The sequence below is a fragment of the Onychostoma macrolepis genome, chromosome 12 (assembly GCF_012432095.1).
Source record: "Onychostoma macrolepis isolate SWU-2019 chromosome 12, ASM1243209v1, whole genome shotgun sequence".
Classification (NCBI taxonomy): domain Eukaryota; kingdom Metazoa; phylum Chordata; class Actinopteri; order Cypriniformes; family Cyprinidae; genus Onychostoma; species Onychostoma macrolepis.
In genome coordinates, this window is record NC_081166.1 from 9,099,724 (window position 1) to 9,127,721 (window position 27,998).

General features: G+C 37.7%; 1 protein-coding gene across 3 annotated transcripts; it reads left to right on the forward strand.

Moving 5' to 3' along the window:
- The first annotated feature begins 783 nt into the window (after positions 1-783).
- Positions 784-27,940, forward strand: tmem94 (transmembrane protein 94). Of its 3 annotated transcripts, XM_058793905.1 has the most exons (32): positions 784-936; positions 2,386-2,645; positions 8,960-9,079; positions 9,169-9,296; positions 9,382-9,518; positions 9,799-10,007; positions 10,779-10,930; positions 11,096-11,198; positions 11,591-11,677; positions 12,328-12,444; positions 12,786-12,842; positions 15,144-15,248; positions 16,548-16,721; positions 16,909-17,124; positions 17,212-17,524; positions 18,619-18,792; positions 18,881-18,983; positions 19,085-19,293; positions 20,449-20,630; positions 20,723-20,858; positions 20,959-21,068; positions 21,257-21,356; positions 21,626-21,734; positions 21,988-22,177; positions 23,111-23,188; positions 23,275-23,360; positions 23,475-23,556; positions 23,665-23,828; positions 23,914-24,005; positions 24,116-24,209; positions 24,362-24,532; positions 24,977-27,940. In XM_058793905.1, the coding sequence occupies exons 2-32, from the start codon at positions 2,622-2,624 to the stop codon at positions 25,047-25,049; spliced, it is 4,095 nt and encodes a 1,364-aa protein (XP_058649888.1). In that variant the 5' UTR covers positions 784-936; positions 2,386-2,621; the 3' UTR covers positions 25,050-27,940. The 3 variants fall into 3 exon arrangements, 2 of the variants coding, with proteins under 2 accessions (XP_058649888.1, XP_058649889.1); XM_058793906.1 differs by lacking the exon at positions 12,786-12,842; XR_009273706.1 differs by lacking the exons at positions 24,362-24,532; positions 24,977-27,940 and having other exon boundaries at positions 23,665-23,754.
- Positions 27,941-27,998: the final 58 nt, after the last annotated feature.

Here is a 27,998-nt window from a genome sequence, read left to right on the forward strand (position 1 = left end):
GAAGACAATATATATAAAAATATATACATAACATTCAGCAGATCATTATACAGTTTCACAAATTTGACACTTTTTGATGTTAATATTTTTTAGTGTTATAATTGGGTAGTTAAAATCACAAAGCAAATTATGTAATTTGGGTAATGTTGAAGAAAATGTACATTTATGAATATAGTATTTTTCCAATAAAATAAATACATTTCCTATATATTCTATGTTATGTTTACAATGAAAAAAATAACAGAATGTATCACACATAGTTGGAATTTTAAGCAAGGAATTTTGACAATTCAGATCACAATTCCTTAACAAGGGGGCATTTGAAAAAAGAAAGATGATCAATAGATTCAATACTGAAATTACAGAAATTACAATTCAAATGAGAATTACCAAATTTTGATGTAATCTCATTAGAGGGGTATATATTATGCAAATTAAAATAAATAAAAAAAGTAATTATTTTACTAAATTTATAAGGTAAGAGCCATGCTTTTTATGTATTAAAGAATTCCAAAAAAAAAATCCCCTCGGTGTAATTATTTTCCTTGATTGAAACACATTTCTTATAATTTTATTACTACGTTTTGGGTCGTAAATATATGACATCAAAAGGTTTCACTTTGATACGCAGAGCAACTACGTCAAACAGAGGCTCCGCCCTATTAGCCAGACAACAGCAAGCCGATTACCCGCCCTGTAGTACTGACCAATCACAAAGGACAAAACAAAGCAAATCCCGCCCTTCAGATTCCACTGACCAATCAGATTCCACTACATCGTCCCTGCACAAACATACCACGCCCTTCTAGTCACTAACATGGCCGTCACCAGGGAGTGAATCCAAGGATTTCGAGACGAATATTATTTGATTTTGCTCAAACACTCTTGATGATTGACGATGCCACTCGCGGGTCGTTGATGTTGCAGCTCTATAACGTAAGTTTACGTCGATTTAGTGTGATTTGAACATGTAGCCGGTAGCATTTAACCCCTAGGCCACCTCTGTTAACATGAAGCAGCTGCTTAGATTATTTATAAATGGTTTAATGATATTTATATATAAAAGACTGTAACTTTGACAGCTCATTTCAACGGTGAGCTACAGCAGGCTCGTTTCCATCAATCTCAAGTCTTAATCAAACGTTCAACATGCCAAATGGGAGCTGCCTTTCACATTACCATAGGTGCAACAATAATCGGAAAAACTTTGGAATGTAGTATTTTATTATGATGTGCAATTCATAAATGCAAGCTGTTACTGTCAAACTATTTGATAACTTTATGTAATACCACTGTTTATTTAGGGTTTCTCTGTAGAAATATACATATTACTAAAGAAATGTCTCTACAAAACTGTCATATTGCTTTAAAGCTTTGACTGTAGATGTTCAGATGAATCCTGTGTTGTCATTTCACTCCCTGTAGTCAAATATTAAATCCTCTAGGAGCATAAACACTAAGTATTTGTGTAATTCTGTCACCTTATAAATCAGGTCAGCACTTCTTCTCTCTCTGAATATTTTGGATTGATTATGTAAGTGATATTTATGTGTGTATGTATGCTCCAGTGATGGTTAATTAGAGTTTTGTGAGCCAGTTGGATATTCTGAATCAGTGGTGAGTTAACTTGCGAGTTTAGTTTTGCTTTTCTCTTTAAAGAATAAGCCAAACGCTCAGTGATTTGTTTGTCAAATATAGCGTCTTACCTAGAAAGCGACAGATTAAATTATTAAATGCCCCACATTGTTTGAGGTTGTAGCCAAAAGCTGTTTTTGCAGATTGCTGGCACTCTGTAATTATAATTTTCTTGTTTAATTTTAGACTATCATTAATTGGTCATGTTTAGTGACATCAGGGGAAACAGGGAAGCTCACCACTTTCATGCAAGCAAGAATATTCCTTTTTATTAAATGAAACATCTTGTGTGATTGCCAGAACCTGAGTGTGTCAGGTTGGCATCAGGTGGCATGAGTATAAAATAAGGTGTAATTGAATATTTTAATTCTTAATCTTTAGCATTTGAAACTACATTTTACTAATTCTTTTATAATTATTGCAGGTTTTTTTTTTAAATTGAGAGATTATATGGGTTTTTTGTACCTGTTGGACTTTTACACTTTGCTTTAACTAAATTCTATGGTATGGACATGTTGTGTGTAAACTACCCTTATTTACAGACATGCTATTGCCCTTTATTGCACTCTTGTGTGTCATTGTCAATGAAATGAGTAAGTGAGCAAAGGCCAGTCTGACCATCTTCTGTAGATCCGATGACAGACATTTTCCAATAACTGCAGCATGTAAACTTGACTTGGATAATGATGTTAACTGTAGTCTTTGATTATTTCTAATAACTTCTTTTCTAACGCTTTCTGGCCTGATCAGTTCCCTTTGAATGTAAGAAGAGAGAAGCCACACCCACTCATTGATTCCAGTTCCCTGGGCACGACTACAGCCCTGACATCCGTCCCTCAGACTGGCAGTGCCCACAGGTGCAGTGTCTTGGAGCTGGGGGCCACCGTTGCCTTCCTCTACCAGCCGGGTTGGGATCGGGACAAGTGTGGACCGTAACTTCCAGCTCTGGGCATCTCGACAGAGTATGGTGAGAGACAGCGGCTGCCATGGAGCTACAGGATAAGAAACAGGTATGATCTTGAGGTGTCTTCCTCTTATAGATGAGAGTGGGTTTGATTACCACTGAAAATGATTTTTACACTCTGTGTGTAAAACAACAGCAACAAGAAATCGAGTTGAAAGATAGGGTATGACTTTACACAGATAAGGTAACTTCATCACACTAGTCTCATTTTAATATCATATAATGTTTAAAAAAATGTTCATACTAATTTTTGCAGTAGAATTTAATTAAATGGTATGGTCACATTTTCTAAACAAAGTCCAGCCACCAACGACAATGCATTAATTAGACTACTGCTATGAACTCAAACTCATTGACCCTGGGCTTCAGCAATGCTGAGACAGTCATCGCACTAGAAATCTTTCTGTATTTAAAAAATGTTTTTTTTTATTATTATTATTCTCTGGCATATTTTACACCTCTTTACAGGAAGCGCTGAAAAGCTGGTGGGAATTAAAGTTTTTTTTTTCATAATCAGGGTCAAGGGAACAAAATTCAAAAATAGAAAAATTGAATGTTTATTTACAGGGGAATTTCATTCTTATTTTCCTGTCATGGTTATTTTTGCTCTGAGGAGTCCCGTAATAATTAGCTTGAACCATGCCCAGATTCTTTTAATGGAGGTGGAAGTTGTAGAGGTTGTGTAAACCATATCATCTTTTTGACTTTGGACAAGAATGGCTGATATGTTGTGCATTTCTGTGTTGTAGTTCATAGTGGGCCTTAAAAGCAGTGATGTTGGGCAGAAGTACAGTGACTTTACTCATATCTTGTGAAAGTAGGAGATTTGTTTCATGTATTAGCATGTTAAAATGCATATTATCATTTTATATGCAAATGTGTATAGAAAGGCATATATATTTTTTTTTGGTAATCATTTGAAAACTCATGCACACAATCTTGTGTGTGGCCTTGAATGTCTAAATTAGCCTTTGTCTGAATTTATTTGTGTTGGACAGCATCATTAAAGTCATTATGTGTAATTGGCAGTAATGATGTTGCTGGGATCCTCTCTTAGTCCTTGTCTTACCTGTATTGATTTTGCTGAGGTAAAGGGAATGTGCTTGGATAGTGGTTCCCGTGGTACGGAAACAGGGGGATCTGGATCCGGTCCTGAATCTGGAGTGCATTGCAAAGTCATAAGGTTCAGTGAGGATGTGAAGTTCAGTTTAAAACTTGATTAATATGGAAGTACAATAATTTTGTGACTCTTATTTTGCGGGTAAAGTGGTATTTTTGGGTGCTATGCTGCATTTCTAAAAGTTGAAATATTTTACCTCACACCACCAAATATAAAACAATGAAAAAACTACTCAAAAAAGTACTCAAGCAGTAGTATATTATGTTTTACACTAACATTTTTACATCATATTTAATTTTTTATTTATATTTTAATTTATATGTAATATACTACTTAATATAATCATAATTTAGTATGATTTAGATTTAATTTAGCATAATTTTAAAAATTAAGAAAATGATATGTAGTGTAAGAGTGTGTGTATATATAAATAATCACACACGTTTCTTATGTTTTTATATCATATCAATGTCAATTTTTTTTCAACAATTGTCGTTTTAGTTTTTTATACTTAAGAAAATTTAAAACAGACAGTGTTCATTATCGTTTAATGATCGTTTGATCCCTACTTTAGTAAGGTTGTGAGGTTCATTGAGGATGCTCTCCGTCCTGCCGCGCCCCATCACTGCTAGGATTGTAAATTGCTGTGTTAGCTGGAATGGATGAATGCCTGGACAGGGCGGCGAGGGCACACCGTGCTTTTGCTTGTCTGTCAAGCCCCTCTCCCTCACTTCATACTCCAGTTCTTTCTCTCAAAAGCTCCCTAGCCCCGATACCTGCTCATCCCTCCGGCTTTTCATTGCCATTTTACACCCTTTTACAGTTGGTGTGTCGCAGCTGCCTCTGCATAGCTCTGATTAATTAACACTAGAATTCACAAAATCTCCTTTCTTCTCTGTTCATTCTCCTCAAGCTTAACTATTTTCAGGAGACCTACACACTGTTATTGTCTGAAAAGAGCGGTTGTGTGTTCATCCTCTCGAGTCAGTTGCACTGGTTTTAGTTCGCAAAGCTTTTTTAGCTGGCAGTCTACAGTCCAGAGTGGCTGGGACGTGCCCAAAAGACAGCCTCAATGCGCAGAGGCAGAGACTGTCTGTCCAGACCACGCGACTGGTGCTGAAACAGCAGCATACATTATCCCATAGCACCCCGCCACAATCCTGTCCAACCCACACGCGCACCAGTCGCACATTAGTCTGTCTGCAGCAGAGGGACCATTCGCAGCCATGATCCTGAAAAATGGGACCTGGTTCTGGAAGAATAAAGTGAGTGGATCTGTGCACAGTTCCTATAACAAACTCAGTTGTTTGTGATCTGTCTGAGTCCGATTGTCTGGCATCCAACATTTTGGTCTTGTGTGCGAATTGAAAGGCTTAAATCTGTTGTGTGTGTGTGTGATTAATCTTGAGTACCGTGAACAGGTGAGAGTCCCGTGCCAGGTGCATGTGCACTCTTCTCGGCTCTGGGTGTAATTGTGCCATGCATTTTTAAAGATCTTGAGTGGTTTACCCGTAATAGGCCAGCATGCGTGACTGCATGTGTCCGAGCTGGTAAATCCCTGCTTGTTGATGTGTGAGAGATGCTCGTGCAGGGATTTAGTGCTTCTCTGGCTGTGGGAAAGCGGCGTGTTTATTTATAGTACTGGGGCCCTCGTTTGCTACTACAGGACCCCAGCCGTCCCAGAAGTCTGCTGGTAGCATAACCAGAATTCGTCAGTGAAGAGAGACTTTTCTGACCATTCTAGGCATGAAATTTCTGACTAAATATATAGGTTTGAGTTACTGTGTCTACATTCCCTCAATATTTTGCTTCAGTAGTTCAGATCTGGTAAATAAAGCTAATAAAAAAGCATCGAATGGTTATTTTCTAAGAATGTCATGATGAAATGTTACAGATTAAATACAACTTTTTGACATGCTGTCAGTTTCTACAAAAATTATTTCAGCTTGTTTCTCAGATTGGGACAATCTGTGGGGCAGTGCGTTGCACTAGTGATTGTTTAGTTGTTAGTATAGCCACAAGTATACAAACTATTTGATTTTGATGTTGACTAGTGTGATATAGCTCCAGTAATACTAGACTGACTCACTGACATAGACTGAAGCACATATTTGTCTATATGCTTTGTCTACCCAATTTTTAATGCCTTGTGACAACGATTTTTTTAAATTAGTGAAAACTTTGAAGTCCTATTTTGTAAAATGGACCAAGAAAAACCTTTACAGTTTTATCATAAGTACATTTAAAGGATCATTTGTTGTATATACAAAATTGTTTAGTCTATTTTATTAGGCGTTCAAGCGTGTAGTGCTGAAACCCTATTGTAATTGTTAGAATGGCCAAGGATCAGCAATCTCCATCTCGCGGACCTTTCCCGATCCCGTCCCCCCTCTCTCTCTCTCTCTCTCTCTCTCTCTCCAACTTCGTTTCCTGTCTATCTACTGTCCTATCAAATAAAAGGCAAAAACGCCAAAAAACAAAACAAAAACCGATCGGGCAGACCAAAACCGTAAGTCGTAGAGACTTGAAAATTGGAGGGATTGTAGTACTCACACCGTCTATAATGTCACCAAGGCTCGCCCCAATCGGCCTGACAATCAAAAGTACGAAATCGCTCATAATTCCTAAACCGTTAGTTGCAGACTCAAGTGTCTTATATCGGATTCTATTGCAAAATACCTTGGCAAAATTGTCAGGTATTTAGGATTTTTGAAAAACCTACTTTTGCGAACTGGTCCCAGGTTTTTCACCCAATCGGAATCAAACCAGTGCAGATTCTCTGCAGAGTGAATATCAGTAATTATCAATTATCAAAGGGACACCAAAACGTCCAAAAGGGCCAGTGCCACTTTTACTAAAACGGCTATAACTTTTAAACGGAATGAGATGTCTTCACCAAACTCAGAACACTTGTGTAAGAGCTCAAGCTGAGGTCACATGAAAAAAAAATCGTGGAGCTTGGCCACTTGGTGGCATTATAAGAGGGGAAGAAACATTAAATTGGCTATAACTACGCAGCCATTTGTCCAATCAAAATGAAAATTGGTATGTCTATAAGGACATTTGCGTATCTCAAAAAATGTGGCTGCTATTGGCCAATTAATTTTTAATCATTGATTTAGGTTGTTACACATTTGCTCAATATTTAATGTCTATTTTCATATGTGCTTAAATGCCTTAAAGCACTTCAAACCTAATAATTGCTGCTTGCAATATTTGTGTTTATTATTATACTGTTGAATGTTGTCTAACCCGTGAAGCTGATATGGCAGTAAATATAAATATAATCAACCAACAGCGCCAATAAATGTATACATTTTATATTTATATGTATATGTTATACACACGTGGTCAGAATTGTTGGTACCCTTGGTAAATATGATCAAAGGCGGCTGTGAAAATAAATGTGCATTGTTAATCCTTTTGATCTTTTATTTAAAAATATCTAAGCTTTCATTGGAGAATAAGAATTTAAAATGGGGGGAAATAACATTATGAAATGGTTTTTTTCTCAAATACAAAATTATTGACACCCCTAGAAATTCTTATGAGTGAAATATATCTGAAATATATTCCCATTCATATTCACAATTTTGAGCACACGAGCATGATTATGAACATGAAATTATCTTTTGTTTCACAGAAATATAAATAGGAGGGAAAACAAAGGCCAAATTTCAAATTAATCATCCATCACAATGAGAAAAACCGAAGAATATATTTCTGATGTGCAGCAAAAGATAATTGAGCTTCACAAATTAGAAAGTGGCTTTAAGAAAAGAGCTGGAGCAGTGAAAATTCCCATTTCCACCATCAGGACAATAATTAAGAATTTCTAATCAACATAAAATGTTACAAAACTGCCTGGAAGAGGACGTGTGTCTGTATCGTCCTAATGCACGGTGAGAAGGAGAGTTTGAGTGGCTAAAGACTCTCCAAGGACCACAGCTGGAGAATTACAGAAAATGGTTGAGTCTTGGGGTCAGAAAACCTTAAAAAAATGATCAAACAGCACCTACATGTTGTTTGGGAGGGTTTCAAGAAAAAAAATCAAGAAAAAAAAATTGCTTTCACCAAAAAACAATCTCCAGCATATTCAGTTGTCAGTTGTTCAAATGGGACTGGCTTCTATTGTCAGATGAAACTAAAAAATTAGCTTTTTAGCAGCAAACACTCAAGATGGGTTTGGTGAACACAAGGGATAAAAAGTACCCCATGTGTACAATGAAATATACTGCAGTATTTTTTATGTTGTGGGCCTATATTTCTGCTGGAGGTCCTGGACATCTTGTTTAGACACATGGCATCATGGATTCTATCAAATACCAACAGATAAAAAAATCAAAAAGTGACCGACTCTGTTAGAAATCTTATAATGGGCCATGTTTGGATCTTCCAACCAAACAATAATCCAAACACAAACCTTAAAAACAACACAAAAATGGGTCACTGAGCACAAAACCAAGCTTCTGCTATGGCTATTCCAGTCCTCTGACCTGAACCCTATAGAAAATGAGTGAACTGAAGAGAAGAAGCAGCAACATGGAGCTGGGAATCTAAAGGGTCTGGAGTGATTCTGGATGAAGGAATGGTCTCTGATTTCTTGTCAGGTGTTCTTTAACCTCATCAGGCATTATAGGAGAAAACTCCTATACTATTTTGGCAAGTGAAGGTTTCAAAAAGTATTGAATAAAAGAGTACCATTAATTGTGTCCAATGTGTATTAGAGAAAACATTTATTTCATAATGATTTCCCCCCCCATTTTAAACTCTTATTCTCCAATGAAAGGTTAGATTTTTGTTAATTTTTTAAATAATAGATCAAAAGGATTAACAATGCATATTTATTTCCACAGCCTTCTTTGATCATTTTTACCAAGGGTACCAACAATTCTGACCATGTGTGTAATTGTTAGAAATGCTATAACAATACAAGCTTCACATTTCGGCATTTAAACTCTCTTACATTCTAATTGCATTACTTAACATGATTTGTATTTGTTTTTATAAACCGGAGGAAAGGAGCTTTTGTCAATAGACAGCATTCTGAAGTTGTGGTCACGTTAGCAAAATTTTGGCCAAATTTCATGTGCAAAAGAAGTCCTTTGTCTATAGAAAATAATGTATTGATGTATGAAGCACACCTTTCACAGAATTCACTTTCAAGCAAAGCAGGTTTCTATTGGTCAACATAGAAAATTCAAGTGGCCAACTTATTGTGAAATCTGGTTGTGCTGTAGGAGGAGGAGGCGACTCCACTGGGACTGTCCACGGCTCAGGCTCTGTGCACCCTACGGGACCAGCTGTCCAACTTACTGGGACAACACCAGAAATCCAGCCGGCGTAGATCCACCGTACAGGTCTGTTCTGGATTGGTCGTTATCAACAGTTACTGTATATTACTTTTGTCAGGGAATTCCTGATTTTGGTTTACATCTTTGTTTTACAGGAGCTGTGGGCTAAGAGCTTCCTTCATCATGACAGCCGGCATTCGTGCTTCCATTGGCCAGGAGCTGTTCTCACTCTGGTTGTGGTGGTTGGGCTGTTGTGTTGTCATGGCAGTCAGCCGGCGGGCAGGTGGGCAAGGCTTAGTTTTGATTGACAGTTTGATTTAACATCAAATATTGGAGTTTAGCTATCAGGTTTTTTTTTGTTTTGTCAGTCAAGGCATAGAGTTGGTGCACGCGGGCGCACTCTTCCTCCTGCTGCTGCTGAACCTCTTCCTCATCGGGCGGCAGCAGAGGTTACGGATGAGTGAGATGGTGCGGAAGCTCAAGTCCATCATCTCACAGATGAACGGTGAGAGAACAGTGGCTGTATAAACGTCTAAAGAAATCAGTCATGCCTCAGGAAATGATAACGATGGTTATGTTGTGGCTCATCTGTTCATTTGCATTATATTTCCATGCAATGCTAAATACACTTTGATATAACTGCAATTATGATAGAGTTCAACGAAAAATTTAAATTCTGTCATTATTCACTCTCGTGTCATTCCATGTAATTGCTAGATTTGCTGTTCCAAGTCTTAAGTAAACGTTCCCTTGTAAACTTTCTCATTTTTCCCATGGGTTGCCAGATTATTTGGAGAGAAGTGCAGGACATCCAATCAGATGGGCCCCCTCTTTGTATCCTGACCTCTTCACCCCCACTTCCCCTTCCTGGTCACTCCATTGGACATTCAGAGACGAGCAGCTGGTTAATCTACCTGTCAGTCTTCTGGTGGAAGGTGATGTCATCGCTCTTAGACCGGGCCAGGAAGCCTTTGCATCTCTCAGAGGCATCAAGGTAATGTCAGATTTGAGTTATTTTTTGTTCATTTATTGAGTAGGATATAGATATTTTGCAATAAACCTAACAATTACCATGGTAAAAGTGTTATTTTAGTGTAATCTGTAGAAAATTACAGCATTTAATAATATTTTTTCAATTCAGTTTTCATTGTTATTTTGTCATTTTATTAGTTGTTTAATAATTAGCTTTTTTTTTTAGTTTTATAAATTTTAGGATTTCAGCTTATTTCATTTAGTTGCCAACATTTTTAATTCTATGAAGTTATTACATCTAATATTTATATTTTGTTTAATTTCAGCTTTATTTCAATTAACAAAGACAACGTAACACAGTAACTACAGTACATGTACGGTAACTTACTACTTTAATGGTATGACCCAAACATAGCCAATCAGGAAGTATTTGATATTTAATATACAATTATATTTGAGGAGTGAGATTTTGAACCAGTTAGCTTTTACTGGTCGTGGCTACATAGCGTAATGCCTTAGAAATAGAAACAAAGCATGTAACACAATGACCTAATCATTGTGGCTGATTAGGAAATTGTGGTACTCTTTTTAAATAGAGATTCACTATCAAGCTATTGTGATTTTCCTGAAGTAGCAATAACTCTATAAACTATATACAGTATTGGTATTTTGTACTGTAATCTGAAACTGTACAAAAGAAAATCTTAGAGAACACACTATTAATAAGTGTTTCTCTCAGGTTCTGTGGCATTTTCTGTCTGTTCTTCTCAATCACTGTAACTTCTGTTACCAGGACGACGAACACATCGTGCTGGAGCCAGGAGACCTTTTTCCGCCGTTCTCTCCTCCTCCCTCCCCACGCGGGAATGAGCGAAAGGGCCCCCACAGTCCCCAGCAGTACCGCCTCTTCAGGGTGGTGCGCACACCTATACTCGACAGTGTCAGGTTAATACATCCAAGCTAAACTACCTTGTAATGCTGAAATATGTTTGGTTTGATTCATTTAAGGAAATGATCACTATATATGCCATCTTTTTCTTTGTGAAATGTGAACATTTATGTGTTCTCTCAGCAGCTAATAGTAACCAATCACCTTTTTCTGGCCAATAGGAACAGTCTTGACCTGGCTCTCTCCCGTCCAGTCACAGCCCTTGATAATGAACGGTTCACGGTGCAGTCCATCATTGCCAAATTCGCCTGTCCTTCTGTATTGGTATGACAAAACTGTGCAAGTTTTTAAAATGTGGTTGTTTCACACATATTTCGCCTGCAAGCAACATCCTTTTTGACACCCATATTAACCGTTTGCTGTATTCACATTGCATAGTATGTATGTAGATCTTCATTGTTGAGCCTACTGAACTATAATAAAAATAAGGAAATAAAATAAAAATAAGAAAATAAGGTGATTTTTCTTTTTTGTAAACCTGTTGCAAAAAAGCTATTATGAAGCAGCAAAAAATAATGTTGTGAAACACTGTCAGTGTGAAAGCTGTCATGATGCTCACATGTCCCAGTTGCAAGATGTGTGATAACGCATAAAAATTAGTGTGAAAATGTGTCCATTTACTGATAATGATCTTTGGTCAACTTTTTCATTTATAGGTGGCCTTTTTCTCTATTAACACGATCCGGTACTTCTGTGACACTCCTGGTCTCACCCCTGGACCCTTCAACTTCCTTCAATTGCAGGTTGATAATAGTTAATCACAACAAGTCTCTTTTTTTTGCACTTTGAGGATAGTAAATGTTAGGTTAAAGCCATCATAAAGTCTTTTTAAAGCCTTTCTCTTTTTAGTTTAATTTATTTTTATTGCACCTTTAATATCAGTGGTTAGGCAAATTCCAAATGAAATTTTTGCACCCTTGAAAGGCATTATGGGAAGGGAACAATACTTGTATAATTTTCCAAACAAAAGCAAGCAGCTAAATAGCTTTACGGAGGGTTATTTTTTAAACCCTCACTATATACTAACACAGTGGTTCTCAACCAGGGGGCCTCAAGATGACTTCAAATAATTTTAAATAAGCCAAACAAGCTTTAAAATAAGCCAAAACATTTAAAAATCGTATATTTCTTAATTTTAATTTTAATTCTAATTTTTTTCCACTGAAATTGGCTTCTGATGTGTGATTTCTAAACCTACATGATGTTGAAGTGAAATATATTTTTTCTAGTTTTGCAAAGCTCAAATATTATTGGGTAAAAATTGTAAATAATTTAAATCCTTATCATTATCTACTAAACTTTTGATGCCAACATTTTATTTGCCACAACAATGATGGTATTAATGTCTCTCTTTCAATCTTTTTGTCCTCATCTTGCGCTCTCTGATGAATAGATGATGGGTGTATTGCCCATTTTACCTCTTCTGTTTCCTGTGATGTGGATTCTGGTGAACGCGTACGGAGAGGCCCGCGTGTTAGCCGAGTCCAGCCGTAACTCTCCCACTGGCCTGGTAAGACAGACAGAACACCACTCATTCATTCACTTGTTTATGCTATTCATTAACAATTCACACTCATACATATGCAGACACAAAACATGCATAACTTTCCAAATCCCACACCAATGGATATTGCTGCTACATTGTAACTCGCTCTGTCTATGATTATTGTGTGTAGTAACTTTGATTTGCAGCCATAACACAGCATGAGGAAGTTAAGCTCATTGGCCCAGCTCACACTAGTAGTAGAGATGCTTAGGGAGGGATTGCGGATCTGAAGCGTTTAGGCCAGAGTTGAAACGGACGACTGACCGTCTGCTCAGGTGTTTAATCAGACTTTTCTCTCGTCCCAGCTTGCTAAGTTCTCAGAGGACACTCTAAGCAGCTACACGGAAGTGGTGTCCTCCCAGGTATATCCTCTGTGTTCCTCCTCCTGTCCCACCTGTTCACCACACGCTTCTTGTGATCCTTCCCCCTTGCTCTGGACCCTGCCACAACCGTCATCTTTTTCTTCACCTTTTTATTCTGATTATTAGTCATGTCAACTTGTTTATCAGAGGATCAGTATGAAAAGAGCCTGTTGTTTTTTCTTGGGTCACCATTTTTTTTTCAGTTCTCATTTTTTTCTTTTAAAAAACACGGTCACTTCATCTCACCTCGTTCGGTCAAGTTTGCAAAATCAGCCAATACACCTGCGGTCTTTTTATTTATTTACACCTTTTTTTTGCTTCTTGTGCTGCCGGTTAGTTTGGCACCCCCTCACGCTGACCTGTGACCCCTCGGCCTTTGCCTGCCCACCTTCTGTCTGCCTGAGGTTTGCATGATAGAGTATACGCTCTCTCTATAGTGGTGGTGCTTGTCTGGACTACATTTATCTGAGTTAATGTACATTTTGAGAACTTCTGCATGATCGAGACTGTTTGTTCCCTTTAAAATTTCCAAAGTGTGGTAAGTATTTGTCTGCATGGAAAGATCAGACATATGAGCAGACTGAAAGTGTTGCACGGTGTTTTGCTGTTTAATTTCTTATTTCAAAGACTTTGTAATACAAAAAAGGAAGGTTTCTAAGAAGCTCTTCATAAACTTTCTCAGTAGTTTATTTAACAGAGCTGTGCACAGTTAAAGTCTGAGTGTCTGTGTGTGTGTGTGTGTGTGTGTGTGTGTGTGTTGGATGATGTGTCTTTAAAGACCCAGTGAAATCAAAATTGGACTTTTGTGGAGTTTCTGTGTCTGTTAGATTCAAGGTCATTCATATCCTAGTATAGTCCTTACAGTTGACATATATATATATATATGACATATATATTTATTTTAGCAGACATACTTACAGGTATAGTTTAAAAGTCTCTTGTGCTTACCAACATGGGTGCATTTATTTTTTTAACATTTTTTTTAATTAGGATAGTGTAGAGTAGACAGGAAGTGAAGTGGGAGAGAGAGAGGGGGGTGGGACCGGGAAAGGTCCTCAGGTCCTCGGGACGCCCGCAACACAACGGCGTTATGTCACAAAAATTATATGCACCGACAGGGTGCATTTATTTGATAAAAAAAAAAAGAAAGAAAAATACTATAATACTGTGAGCTAGTATTATGATTTCAAATAACTTTATTTTGTTATATTTATTATATAAGTGTAATTTGTTCATGTGATCGCAAAGCTGAATTTTCAACAGTCGTTCATTACTCCAGTCTTCAGTGTCACAGGACAGTGTCACCTTTAGAAATAATTTTAATATGCTGAAAGTCAGTTGATATGTGGTTTAAATCATTATGTTTTGATGAGCTGCAATCGGTTTTTCTTTGCATGCACTGATGAATCATCAAAAATAAGAACAGGAACCTATATTAAGAAAGTAAATTAGTTCAGTTTTGATTTCATGTTGACTTTAAAGGTGGATTCTTGGACCTCTGATGTGTGTCAGAAAGATAGATTCACCTGCCACTAACAGTTTTCAGTTCTTCCACTGCAGTGCTGCTCTCCTGTAGCTGCTGCCTCAAGCTCTCAGTTGTTTGCTTCAGTTTCAGATCTTCTGTCATTTAGGCAATTCAAATTCTGTCTCCCTTTTCCTCTTGCCTGCTGCAAGGTGCATTTATCTTTATGAAACGGCTCTAAATCTCTGAATGCACCAGGACAAACCCAAGACTGGACACGCTACTGCTGCTTTTTTCCTACCTAACTATTCTAGGCTTTGTCTTACAGAGCTTCTCTTTGAATGTGTGTGTGTGTGTGTGTGTGTGTGTGTATACCTGTTTTTCTATTCAGGTGGGGACTTAAACCTGAATACACAGACTCATGGAGACTCGTGTCACGGTGGGGACCTAGATTGAGGTCCCCACGGGTAAACAAGCTAATAAATCGCACAGAATGGTGTTGTTTGAAAATCTAAAAATGCAGAAAGTTTCCTGTAAGGGGTAGGTTTAGGTGGAGGGCAATAGAATATACGTTCTGTACAGTAAAAAAAAGCATTACGCCTATGGAGAGTCCCCACAAGGATAGCAAACCAGACATGTATGTGTGTGTGTGTCAGAATGTCTGTGTGTGTTTTGTCTGAGGATGACACCCAGATCCAGGTTTCAGGTTTCATAAATCCTGACACTTTTGCAGAGCCATTCGAAACCCTGAGCTGCCGATACATGGATTTGAGTTTCACTCAGGGCAAGTGATGAGACTCACGCAATATTTGTGTGTGTGTACGCATGCTTATGTACAGGAGATGCTACGCTGTGTGTGGAGACACCTGGTCAGTGTGTTGAAGGGAGAGTCCCAGACCCTCTGTTATACCTCCAGTCTGCTGCACTCCTTGGGTTCAGTCACTGTAAGTGCTCCCCCTGTTGTCACATTAGAAATATTACACTTTCTGCTTGCAATTTGATGAAAGAAAAATTGATTAATATTCATTTTAAAAATGAATACATATGAAAGGACCATTTTGTCTTATTTTCAATCTAATTATCATTTTACAGCTAGGCTATAATTCCTATAGACATTCAGGAGGGCAGTTTTTCTGTTCAGATATTTAGATTAGTGGTCAATCAATATGCCTCTTTAATAGCAGGCCCATTTTAAGAACTTGGTCCTGTCCTCATTCTTAAACATTTGTTTACATCCTTGAGATACTGCATCTGTATCATGATGGTAATTACCACAAATGTGACCCTGGACCACAAAACCAGTCTTAAGTCGCTGGGGTATATTTGTAGCAATAGCCAAAAATACATTGTATGGGTCAAAATGATAAATTTTTCTTTTATGCCAAAAATCATTAGGATATTAAGTAAAGATCATGTTCCATGAAGATATTTTGTAAATTTCTTACAATAGATGCATCAAAACGTAATTTTTGTTTAGTAATATGCTTTGCTAAGAACTTCATTTGAACAACTTTAAAGGCAATTTTCTCAATATTTAGATTTTTTTGCACTCTCAGATTCCAGATTTTCAAATAGTTGTATCTCAGCCAAATATTGTCCGATCCTAACAAACCATACATCAATGGAAAGCTTATTTATTCAGCTTTCAGAGATTTTCAGGATTTACACTTAAGACTGGTTTTGTGGTCCAGGGTCACAAATAGTAATTACAACACATCCCTGAGTATGTATAAACAATGTCAAGTGGTGTTTCCAGTAAATAAATAGGCTTCATAATGCAAGACTAGAGGGCATAAATGCAGTACTGCAAATAGGCTAAATGTCCAAAACATGATCATATATGAAATATGCATTTAGAAACACATAAACCTAAGCATAATGTAAACATTACATATGTTGTGTGACATAATTAGCAAATGATATGCATTACTTAATTTAAGTATACTTTATCATTCTCATGCTAGATGGGAAGTGTAGTTGTAATAGCTTTGTAGCTGTTCTTTATCAACAGTGCACAAAAATATTTTTTAATTAACTTAATACATGGGTGGGTGGCATTAACACTATTATTGTAGCAATCATGTGCAATAATCTTTAAAATCCATCTTTAAAAATATTTGGTGAAAGTAATAGACATTTGCTTGAAAATTATTCCTTTAGTATTGCTTTAAATTCAAAGAATAGCATAAGCTTTATTAACTGATAAAGTATCTTGTTTCATCATATTTCCTGACCTCTCATAGGTGCTGTGCTGTGTGGATAAGCAGGGCATTCTGTCCTGGCCCAACCCCAGTCCCGAGACCGTGCTGTTCTTCAGCGGACGAGTAGAACCTCTTCATGACAGCCAGGATGACCTCAGAGACGACCTCTCAGTCAACTCCCTCTGCAGGACAGAGGGCGAGGAGGAACGAGACGAGGTACTACTGATAGCTAGACTGGAGCATCATAATTTCTTTTAATTATGGTGATTTGAATTCGGTTACTGTAAAAATACAGTATGTAATTGTATTTGATAGGGTTGGACTTGAATAAGTTATTATTTTAGCCTCTGTGTTTTGTCTCACTTCAGTCTGTGTGTGTGTGTGTGTATTTTCCTGTGTTTAGTCTCAGGAAGGTGAAGCACTGCTGTGTTTACCAGTGTTTGAACCCTCCCTTCACATGGCTGAGCAGGAACCCAGCGAGACATCACATGACACCGCCCGCTCCTCAGATACCCAGCGCCAGCGTCGAGGACCCCAAACCACCCGCTCCAAACACCCATCAGGCTCCAACGTCAGTTTCAGCCATGACACTGAGGGTGGTGATGATAACATTGCTCAGGTAGGACTACATCTTAATATTGCTACTAGAGCTGGTTCAGGTTATAGCTCTGCGGTTTGGTTCATGTGTTTGTGTGTCTGTATCCAGCAATACGGTATGGGTGATGATCTGTGTGAAGCAGAAGATTTTGTGTGCGACTATCATCTGGAGATGTTGAGCCTGTCCCAGGATCAGCAGAACCCTGTCAGCATCCAGTTTGATGATTCTGGGTGGCAGAATCACCTACCCTCTTTGAAGCCTCTTGGCTTGAACATCCTATTGAACTTGTGCAATGCCACCATCACCCAGCAGCTTTGCAGATTCTCAGACCACTTGTCAAACTTGGCGCTGCAGGAATGCCACGGGGCAGTTCTACCCGTTCATGTTCCCTGGGGCCTCTGTGAACTATCTCGCCTTATAGGTAAATGAGAGAAGCGTGTTAATAAACATACATTAGGATTTATAGTATTGCACAGTAATCTGCACTTGTGAAATTAATTAATTAATTAATATGGGATTTCATTCATTTATAACTCCTGTTGCTTCTATGGGCCGCCTGTCATAAGAATTCAGGGCTGCACAAACACTAAAGACACATTCAATATACAGATTTTAAAAACTCTTGGCCAATCAATCGAAAAAATGTTTTTTTTTTTAATCAAATTAGAATTATAATTCTACCCTAAACAGAAAATACCCGGAATTAAAATATGTATTGATATCGTTGACAGAAATTTTTGACCGACGACCAGCTCCGCCCACTTTGAGCTTCAAAAATGCTCTTCAGAAACCTACGGGTGATGTCACGGACACTACGTCCGTGTTTTTTTTGCAGTCTATAGTAAAAACTAAAAACTCACTTAATTTTTTTAAAACATTAATAATTTAATGTATTCTTTAGAAAAACAAATATCAATTATATATAAATTATATAAATATCAATTATATATAATTATATTTTATACTGTGTGTTATGGTGTGATGCCCATATTCACTCAATCATACAGGTCATTCAAATTTTTTTAAATTTAAGAAAATACTGAACAGTGTGCACACATAAAAACCCAAATTGGGCCCAGGTGCAGGACAAAAAAGGATTACAATAAATAAAGTAAATATAGCACTCCTATAATATTTATTTATAAACAATGCAACGTTTTGACCGATTAGGTTGGTGCCTGTCGAAGATCTAATCAATCAAAACATTGTGTTGTTTATAAATAAATGTATATAGGAGCAGTATTGCCATCGTGTGGACATTCCTTTTATGCTATACTTATTTTTAATTTTTGTCAACAAAAATGTTGAATTTTCATATGAGGCATTTAACAGTTATCGGTTTCAGGCAGAATTGGTGCATGCTTCAACCTATAATGATAAATGGAAAATAATCTCCAAAAAAAGCCAATAAAGACACGCAATTATATATATTGGATATTGTGCATCCCTAATTATTGTTTAACTTTTAGTCTGGCAGTACTTATAGTGACATTAAACTGTTCTGTTGTATGTCAGGTTTCACTCCAGGAGCGAGGGAACTGTTTAAGCATGAGAACCATCTGGCTCTGTACCAGCTTCCTTCCGGAGAGAAGGCCAAAGAATCTGCTCCCCGGCGCCTCTATAACTTCACTAAACGCCAGCCCACCATCAGTCACCTCATCAGTCTGTTCGTCAGGGACAGCACTACCAGTATGACACATTTTTTCACTATCCCACTTCCTGTTTGTCCTTGGTGGTTTGTTCAGTCACTGACCTTTGCCCTTTGAACTCTGTTCAGATAATGTACAGATGCTCTCCCACGGCTCAGCCGACCTCATCCTGGAAGCCTGCACAGATTTCTGGGATGGGGCGGACATCTATCCGCTGTCTGGCTCGGATAGGTCAGAGACACTAATTGAAAAACACTAGTCATTTAGTTTTCTTAATATGCAGATTGTAGAATTTTGTTTGTGTACTAAACTACTGGTGTTATGCCCCATAGGAAAAAGGTTTTAGATTTCTACCAACGTGCCTGTCTGTCAGGATATTGTTCTGCATTCGCCTATAAACCTATGCAGGTGGCATTGTCTGGACAGCTAAATGGAAAGTGTGTGGAGCTGGCTCCAGGCCCCAGTCTCTTTTCTGGGGTGGAGCTTCCCAGTACCACCCCCATCAAACACGGCAGCCGCAGGAACAGCTGGAGCTCTGATGGTAAGAGACATTTTCTGTTCAGCTCACAGTCTGGACAATAGAGCTAAAATATATATCTTGTCTAGCGATCAGCTGATCCAATAGATACATAGATAGATAGATGTTTATGTAGCTGGATAGATGCGTAGATGGATAGGTACATAGATACATAGATGGATAGACGGACAGATAGATGGATAGATATATCAATGGATAAGCAGATAACCGAAACGACAGATATGTAGATGAATGGATGGAAGGATAGATGGATGGATGAATAGAAACAGATGGATTGATGAATGATGAATGGATGGGTGATAGATACATAAATGGATAGACAGATACATACCTGGATAGATACATAGATGGATGGATTGATGGTTGGATGATAGATAAATAGATGGATAGACATATAGTTACATACTTGGACAGGTACATGGATGGATAGACAGATATTTAGATGGATGGATACATAGCTGCTTAGTTAGTTAGTTGGATGGATGGATGGATGGATGAATAGAAATAAATGGATAGACAGATGGTTAGATGGATACATGGAGGGACAGATGGATGATAGATACGTAGATGGATAGACGGATACATACCTGGATAGATAGCTAGATGGATGGATTGATGGATAGATAAATAGATGGATAAACAGATATGTAGCTGTATGTATGGATGGATGAATAGAAAAAGTTGGATAGGCAGATGGATGATAGATACATAGATGGATAGACAGATATGTAGATGGATGGATGGATACAAAGCTGGATGGATGGATGAATAGAAACATAGATGGATGGATCATAGATACGTAGATGGATAGACAGATACATACCTGGATAGATAGCTAGATGGATGGATATACATATGTAGATGGAAGGATAGATACATGGCTGGAGAGGTGAATAGACAGATAGATCCCTGGATGGATGGATGGATGGATACAGTAGATGGATAGACAGACAGATACATAGCTGGATAGATGGATAGACAGATGGATGAATAGATATGTGTCTGGATGGACCGAGAGATACATGGATGGATGGATAGATAGATTATACAATTGATTCATTTTAGGATTTGTAGATTGAAGTTGATGGTTTAAACTGATTCATTGAAATGAATCAAACTCACCAACTCCAACATGTTTGTGGACTGTATATGTTTCAGAGGGTATTGGAGAAGGTTTGGAGAAGGAGGACTGTGTGCAGGCTCTGAGTGGCCAGATCTTCATGGGAATGGTGTCGTCCCAGTTCCAGGCCCGACTGGACACTGTACGGCTCATTGAGAACCTGGTGGGAGCCTGTATCCGCTTTGTGTACTTCTCCATGGAGGACGAGCTGCGCAGCAAAGTAAGTCACTGAGGGGAAAACACACTCAGTAAAAACATGATGCATTTGCCATGTCCTATTTTGTCACCTCTTAATGTTGTCTTTGCTTGTAGGTATTTGCAGAGAAGATGGGTTTGGAGACGGGCTGGAACTGTCACATCTCTCTGACCCCAAACGGAGATGGTCACTGCGATGGTGCTCCGTCCAGCCCGAGCCAAGCAGGATCTCTACATGATGACCTTCTTCATGGTTAGTGTGTCTTTCTGCCTGCCTGCGCACAAAGTTTACACTACATTTTTCTAATGTAAATTGTCCTAATTTAAATGATCCAACTTCTCTGTGTTCTTAGATTCTCGTGATGATGCAGAGGGCCCACTACTGCCTGAAGACCAATCAGATCTCGCCAGCTTCCAGCCTACTGACAGTGATGTGCCCAGTTTCTTAGAAGACTGCAACAGAGTAAGCACAATTAGATTTTAGAATTAGATTCTAGTGCCAGATTTAGGTGGCACAGAAGCACTTCTAAAGTGTCTTTACATAGACTTTTTAATGCTGCTTAGAGGTGTTATAAATGTTTGGCAGTTTGATATATGTTTTGGAGTTTCTGAAATACTGATTGATGCTCTTTCCTCTCTGTTGTTCTATAGGCCAAACTGCCTCGTGGAATTCATCAGGTTCGCCCACATTTGAAGAACATAGACAATGTGCCTCTACTGGTGCCCCTGTTCACAGACTGCACCCCTGAAAGTGAGTCAGCCTCAACAGCAGCTTTAAAGTCAGCATGAAGCAAAAGTTGTGATCAGCTTTTCTTCTGTTATGATGTATATCCGAATGAAACTGCTTCTCGATTGAAAAAAAAGAAAAAAAAGAAAGTGGTTTGGGACTTGATTTTTGTCAATTTGCCAATTTTGATCTCATGCTGACTTAAAGACCCCTTGAAGTTTTGTGGCTTTTAGTCCTTGTGTGTATATGCTAGTGTACTTGAGTTGAACCCTCTAAATATTTGTGTTTGACAGCAATGTGTGAAATGATGAAGATCATGCAGGAGAACAGAGAGATGACGTGCTGTTTGGGGAGCTCCGCAAACTTCCGTAACAGCTGCCTTTTTCTTCAGAGTGACATCAGGTGGATAACACACACGTCACTGTACTCCGCTGTACACCAGAATTAAATATGACCTATAATCTTATGCAAAGCTGCAATCTAAAGAGTGGCAATTTTCAAGAAACTAAAAAGATAGCTTTTTTTTTGTCACTGCATAATTCTAAATGTGTGACATAATTAACTATAGTGTACATCAGCCTAAGAAATTAAGTTTCTTTTAGAGTACTCTGTCTCATTTGAAATTTAATTTGGAAACCCTCTCTCTGTGTTTTAGTATCTCCCTGGATCCTCTGTACCCATCCCGGTGCTCATGGGAGACATTCGGGTATGCTGCGGGCTGCGGGCTGAATGGAGACTGTGATGAGCTGTCTCCACTGGGGCTCAGTGCTCGTCTCAATAGCCTCGCCTGCTCCATGTGCTTCCATCAGGGCGAGAGTGTCAGCATGGTCAAACTCATAGAGCAGGTGTGGGGAGCTCTCGCATGCACACACGCTGTAGGGTTGATGAGGCTGTTGATCACATGGGAGTAAGAAGATACAAGCTCATTTATTTACTACCGTTCAAAAGTTTGGGGTCTGTACAGTTTTTGAAAGAAGTCTTTAATGATCACCAAATCTGCATCCATTTGATCAAAAATACAGTAAAGACAGTAACATTGTGAAATATTATTAGAATTTCAAATTACTGCTTTCTATTTTATTATATTTTAAAATGAATTAAATTAATTCCTGTGATGGTGAAGCTGATTGTTCAGTAGTCATTAGTCAAGTCTTCAATGGTCTGAAGTGTCTGCATAAACTTTTTTTATTTTTAAGATTTTTTTTTTTTGATGAATAGACAGCCTAAGAACAGCATTTGTTTGAAATAGAACTCTTTTGTAACAGTATAAATGTCTTCACTGTCATTTTTAACCAATTTAATGTATTCTTACTGAATAAAAGTATTAATTTCTTAATAAAGAAAAACTCAAAATCCTACTGACCTCAAAACTTTTGAAAGGTAGTGTACATATGTTTACAACCGAAAGGAAAAAGATTGGGGGGATTTTACTGCTTATTATATATAGACACATACTGTTTCATAAATGGGCATGAAATTATTAGGTGAAGAAGAATGGAATCAGGTATAAAGAGCAGGCAAGACTCAAACCTGCATCACCCACATTAGCACCACAGCTCAATGCGTCTTAAACATATCTGCTAACCGCCACACCACAGCTCATGCAAAAAATGATCAGTGTACTGAAAATAAATATGATTAAGTATATGAATATAAGTCAGTTCAACCAGTTCCAATCCCATTCCCCCATCATAATTTCCTGTCAATTTTGACTGTCTAATAAAACAATCTTTAAAAAAATGTTTGAATCTGAGTGCTGTCTCTTGATGTATCTTCAGGCGAGACACACCACTTACGGCATTCGCAAGTGCTTCCTCTTCCTACTGCAGTGTCAACTGACACTGGTCATCATTCAGGTGAGAAAAAAACAGACCTATATGTTATTTACAGGAAATAAATGAACAGAATTCAAATTTGTACTCTCAATGTTTTGGTTTTGTAGTTCCTGGCCTGCCTTATTCAGCTGCCTCCTCCCATGAATATCACAGACATACTGTGGCTTTCCTGCTTCAGTTACCCACTGCTAAGGTAATAGGGAAGAAAACGCAAAAAAGATGCTCACATGTTGCATTTTAGTAAAACTGGGTCACTGTGTCATATCGGAGAACTACATGTATAATAAAAAAATGTTGGCATTCACAGCGTGTCCTTCCTGGGAAAACCTCCTGACAGTTCAGTGATGACAGTCGCTACTGGAAAGAATCTGGACTCCATACCACGCAAGGTCAGTCATGAGACCACACAATGCACTGGATTTAAACTGCAAGCTATTTAAACGCTTGACATAACTCACATGTGCATAACTCATGTTATTTTTGACTCCCACCCACAGACTCAGCACTACTTCCTGGGCTGGTTCCTGTTGAAGTTTGGTCTGACGATGTTAGCCTACTTAGTCAGCTTTGGGTTTTCTCTACAGGAAGTGTGTTCTAGAGCAGCTAATTTCACAAAAATTGATAACAGCACCATCACCTGCTCTCACATACTGATATCCAGGTGCACAAACACTTGAATGTCATTTTCTCTATGTTTAGATGCCATGAATTAGTTATGCGTGCTAATCAATGATTAATGTATACAGCTCCCAGGATGGCCCGCAGTGGTTTGGTGAATTGTCCAATGGGCTGCTTTTGATTCAGAAGATCATGGCAGGTTTTCTGGCTTTGCACACAGGTGACTTTAATAAAATACATTGTCTCATTTGAATATTTACTTTTATCTAGATGGATCTGAGTGAAAAATCTCTCTTCTCTCTTCTCCATATCACTCTTCCTTTCTTTCAGTGGTCATCTCTCTGAGCTATGTGCACCGGTCACAACCCCTGTGGAGGAGGAACCCGTTCAGTAACACATGGTGGTGTCTCACAGTGCCAGTGGTGTAAGTGTTTAATGTAGAGAATGGTTATTTTATTATCAAAGTGCTAAAAGTAATTTGTTTAGATGTAAAATGTTTTTTTTTACTAGTAGAAGCAAGTATTTTCACTTGCCTGGGATCATTTAAAAGCACTTTGCCAATGGTTGTTCTTGCAGGTTGTTGGGACAGGTGGTTCAGGCTGTGATAGATTATCAGTTGTGGCAGGATAGGAGTACAGAGGTGGTCTTCACGCTACATCATATTCCCCTCTTGGTCTGGCTGTTGGTGTCTCTGTCCATCGTACTTGTGGTGCTAATCAATGAAGCAGTAAAACTGCATGAAATCAGGTAAGAGGATAAATCGCTTTAATGTAGAGTTCTGTCATCACTTCCTCAACTTCATGTCATTACCAACCCTAAATGACTTTCTTTCTTTCTTGCTTTTTTCATACAATTAACGCATTTATAAAAAAAAAAAAAAATTACACACAAATGCACCATGAAAGTAGTCCATTGGACCTATTACTAATGCATTAGTAAATGCTGAAATTAACATTAACTAAGATTAATAAATGCTGTAGAAGTATTGTTCATTCTTAGTTCATGTTAACTAATGAACCTTAATGTAAAGTGTTACCCATATTAAAATAGAAAACAGTTATTTTAATATTTCACTATTTTGACAGAATCTACTATTTTATTACTTTACATTTTAAAACGAGCCCAAATCTAGCCTACATAAACCATGAATCATATAACCCACAGTTTATGAAAATATGGCTCTGATTTCAGGGTACGAGTGCGTTACCAGAAGAGGCAGAAGCTTCAGTTTGAAACTAAGCTGGGGATGAACTCTCCCTTCTGACCCGTGTCTGTACCGGACACTTAAGCGTCATGGAAGATGAAGACTCCTTTGGATTTCCTCCCAACAGAGAGCTTCCTGCAACACCTCCAATGGGCGGAACTGTTTCTCCCTTGAAGGCCACTGAGGGCTGCGTTTTTAATCAGTGAGATCCTAAACTGTCTTTTGATTTAGACTTTACTCAAAGTAAAGATTTCCTCTGTGTTATTTGAGGGATGTTCACCTGCATGCTGCTTTGGTTTGGACAGGGTCATTTAATGGAGGGATTGTTTTTCAATGAGGCCATTCCTTTATCCCCCTCAAAACCTGAAACTGTAATGCACGATATAGAGAACATATACCAAAATGTACGATGGAGGGCTAAATTAGCATGATTTTTCTTCTTACTTTTTTAGATTTTTTTTATTAGATGTTGTGAAATGGGGATTTTATTGATTTCTTTGTTTTAAACACGAGACAGTTGACTGCTCATGAGATGAGCTTTAGCTGTAGGTTCTCTGTGTTCGTATTTTAGCTGTATGGTTCTTTGTCACGCTGCTGAGAGGTTTGTGCAGTTCATTCAGTACGTCGTAAGAGCTTGTTGAAGCCTGTTTTAACAGGTTATAATGTGAATGTCATCACCACAACTTACCTCATATTCAGAGGGGAAATATTTCATTCTGTTTTCTTTCGTGATCAAGTGAATTCATTTACATGAATTTATCAGCTAGAGCAACTTAGCTGAGAAGCTTAGCTTTCAAAATCAAATGCAGTCAGTGGGAGACTATGTGCAAACTCATTTACTAGCTTGCCTAGAATCGGCCATTTCGTTTTCACTTACAAATCAATATGCATGAGTAGCTGGAATCTTTTTTTTAGTCGTCTTTTAAACTCTATTTTTACTGCACAGTTCTTAAGTTCAATCAAAACAAAGACTTTTTAACCAGGCAAAGCAATAGCTTTCCAGCTGAAGGAAGAAAGTTCCAACTTGAATTGTTCTCATTCTGTCTATAGTTTTTTTTCTACAAGTGATTGTCAGCCAGAATGCACTGATTTTTTTTTTCTTTTGGCATACATTTGCATGCAAGACAACACTTGCCTGGTTTCTTACCGCACATTTTTTTCAAGATAATTATTTCCGATGTTCTGTAATGAATATAACACTGGATGGGATGGGCTTATTTTAATTTTTTTAAATGTTTTTTGTAATTATTAATAATAATTTTTTTCACCCCCATCCAGAGAATTCAGTGTTTACTGGTAAAGAGGGATATTGAACTTTTATTCTGTTCTACCTCTAGCTGATTGCTAATATAATTTAGGCAACGTCATGATTTTATTATTATTTTAATTTATCTAGTTGGGCTGCAGCTATGGAGTATAAGAGGCTCAATTACAGTGTCACCAGATGTGCTTATTTAAAAATACATTGAAATGTATTTTCTGACAGTGACCAGCTAATCTCCAAATTACCAGCATTTATTTTTTTCCAATAATAGTGCAAATCACTAACATATAGCCTGAAACCTCCGACTTACCCTAGATTTAACAAAAGGAGAATTTAAAGGGATAGTCCACCCAAAAATGGAAATTGTCATCATTAACACACCCTTATGTTTTTCCAAACCTGTTACACTTTATTTCATCTGCACAACATAGAAAGGAGATATTTAGTAGAATGTGTTAATCGTTTGTATCCATACAGTCAAGGTTTAGAATAATATGAGGGTGAATAAATCAGTTAGACTTTTCAATTTTAGGTGAACTGTCCCTTTAAGTTGCTGCTAGACCTGTATAAAGTGGTAGATTTTAACCTATACTCAAGAACCCAGTTAGTATTTTCTAAAGAACCCGTCTTTCCAGTAATCCACTATTTATCCCATTTTCTATGTAATGAACTGCAATATGTCTTAATTTATTGATTTCATGCCTTTTTTTCCCTGTCTCACTGTTATACTCAAGTTTAAATCACAAATGCATACTGTAATTTCTAATCTAATGTTGTTATTTATTTTGAAATGTCTGTACATCTTAACAGCAAATGATTGCAACCTAACAGCCTTTTCCATGATGCATCTAGAGATTGTTATAGGCACTGAATGTTCATAAGTGTACGTAGTGCATTTTTGCAATGCATGTTACATGCTTTCTTCTACTTTTCCTGCTCATTCAACAGGAAAGCGGGTCTTATGATGTGTTCAGAGGTTATACTGCCCCATTACATAACTGTTGCTGGGGTTCAGTGTTTTCATTCAGAATCACTGCTGTGTAACTAAGCCACCCAAATACAGACATATCAGAGAAATCAAGAAGTAAATGGAGTAGTTAATTTTTAATTGGTGCTAAATCAGTAGTATAAAAAAAAATGTACAATTTAAAAAAATTGTAAAATAGCATACCAGTATAAGGGGAAATTTGTTTAAATAAGCACTGATCGAATCTGTTATGTACAAATGGTAGTAACAGGAAAAATGTTTTGGGAGCAGTGTTTTTTGTACAGCAATTTTTTGGTAATTATTTTTTAAATCTTCCCTTATTTCCTGATGTATGCATGATAAAGACCATAAGAATGCAAGGTTTTTTTTATTTACTCATCTGCTAAACATTGAATATGTTGACTCAGTCAAGCATGGATTAAAATGTTGCTGATGTTTTCCCATCAGTCAGAAAATCTGTGATCTTTAAGCCAGGAGTGTGAATCAGACCCTTTTAGGGGGCTGTACAGAACCTCTGCAAAATACATGCCTGGGCTACAACCTACACTGATTGACCCAATATATTTGCTATTTATGAATGTTCATAAGATTTATAAATGTTGTACAGTTTGTATTTTTTTATGACGTCTTTAGCATTGATTTCTCCCCTTCCCCAGAGATTATTTGTGACCAATGTTATGTTAATAAATATGTTCATTAAAAAAAAAAAAAAAAAAGGTGTGCTCTTTCATTATGAAATCTCTTATGATATTGTAAT

What these genes read in the sequence shown, in the direction of transcription:
- tmem94 (XM_058793905.1), top strand. Translation starts at nt 2,622, where the DNA reads ATGGAGCTACAGGATAAGAAACAG. An exon ending in ACTCCTTGGGTTCAGTCACT is followed by an intron (nt 15,249 to 16,547) that starts GTAAGTGCTCCC and finishes GACCTCTCATAG; the next exon opens with GTGCTGTGCTGTGTGGATAA. An exon ending in TGGTCAAACTCATAGAGCAG is followed by an intron (nt 22,178 to 23,110) that starts GTGTGGGGAGCT and finishes ATGTATCTTCAG; the next exon opens with GCGAGACACACCACTTACGG.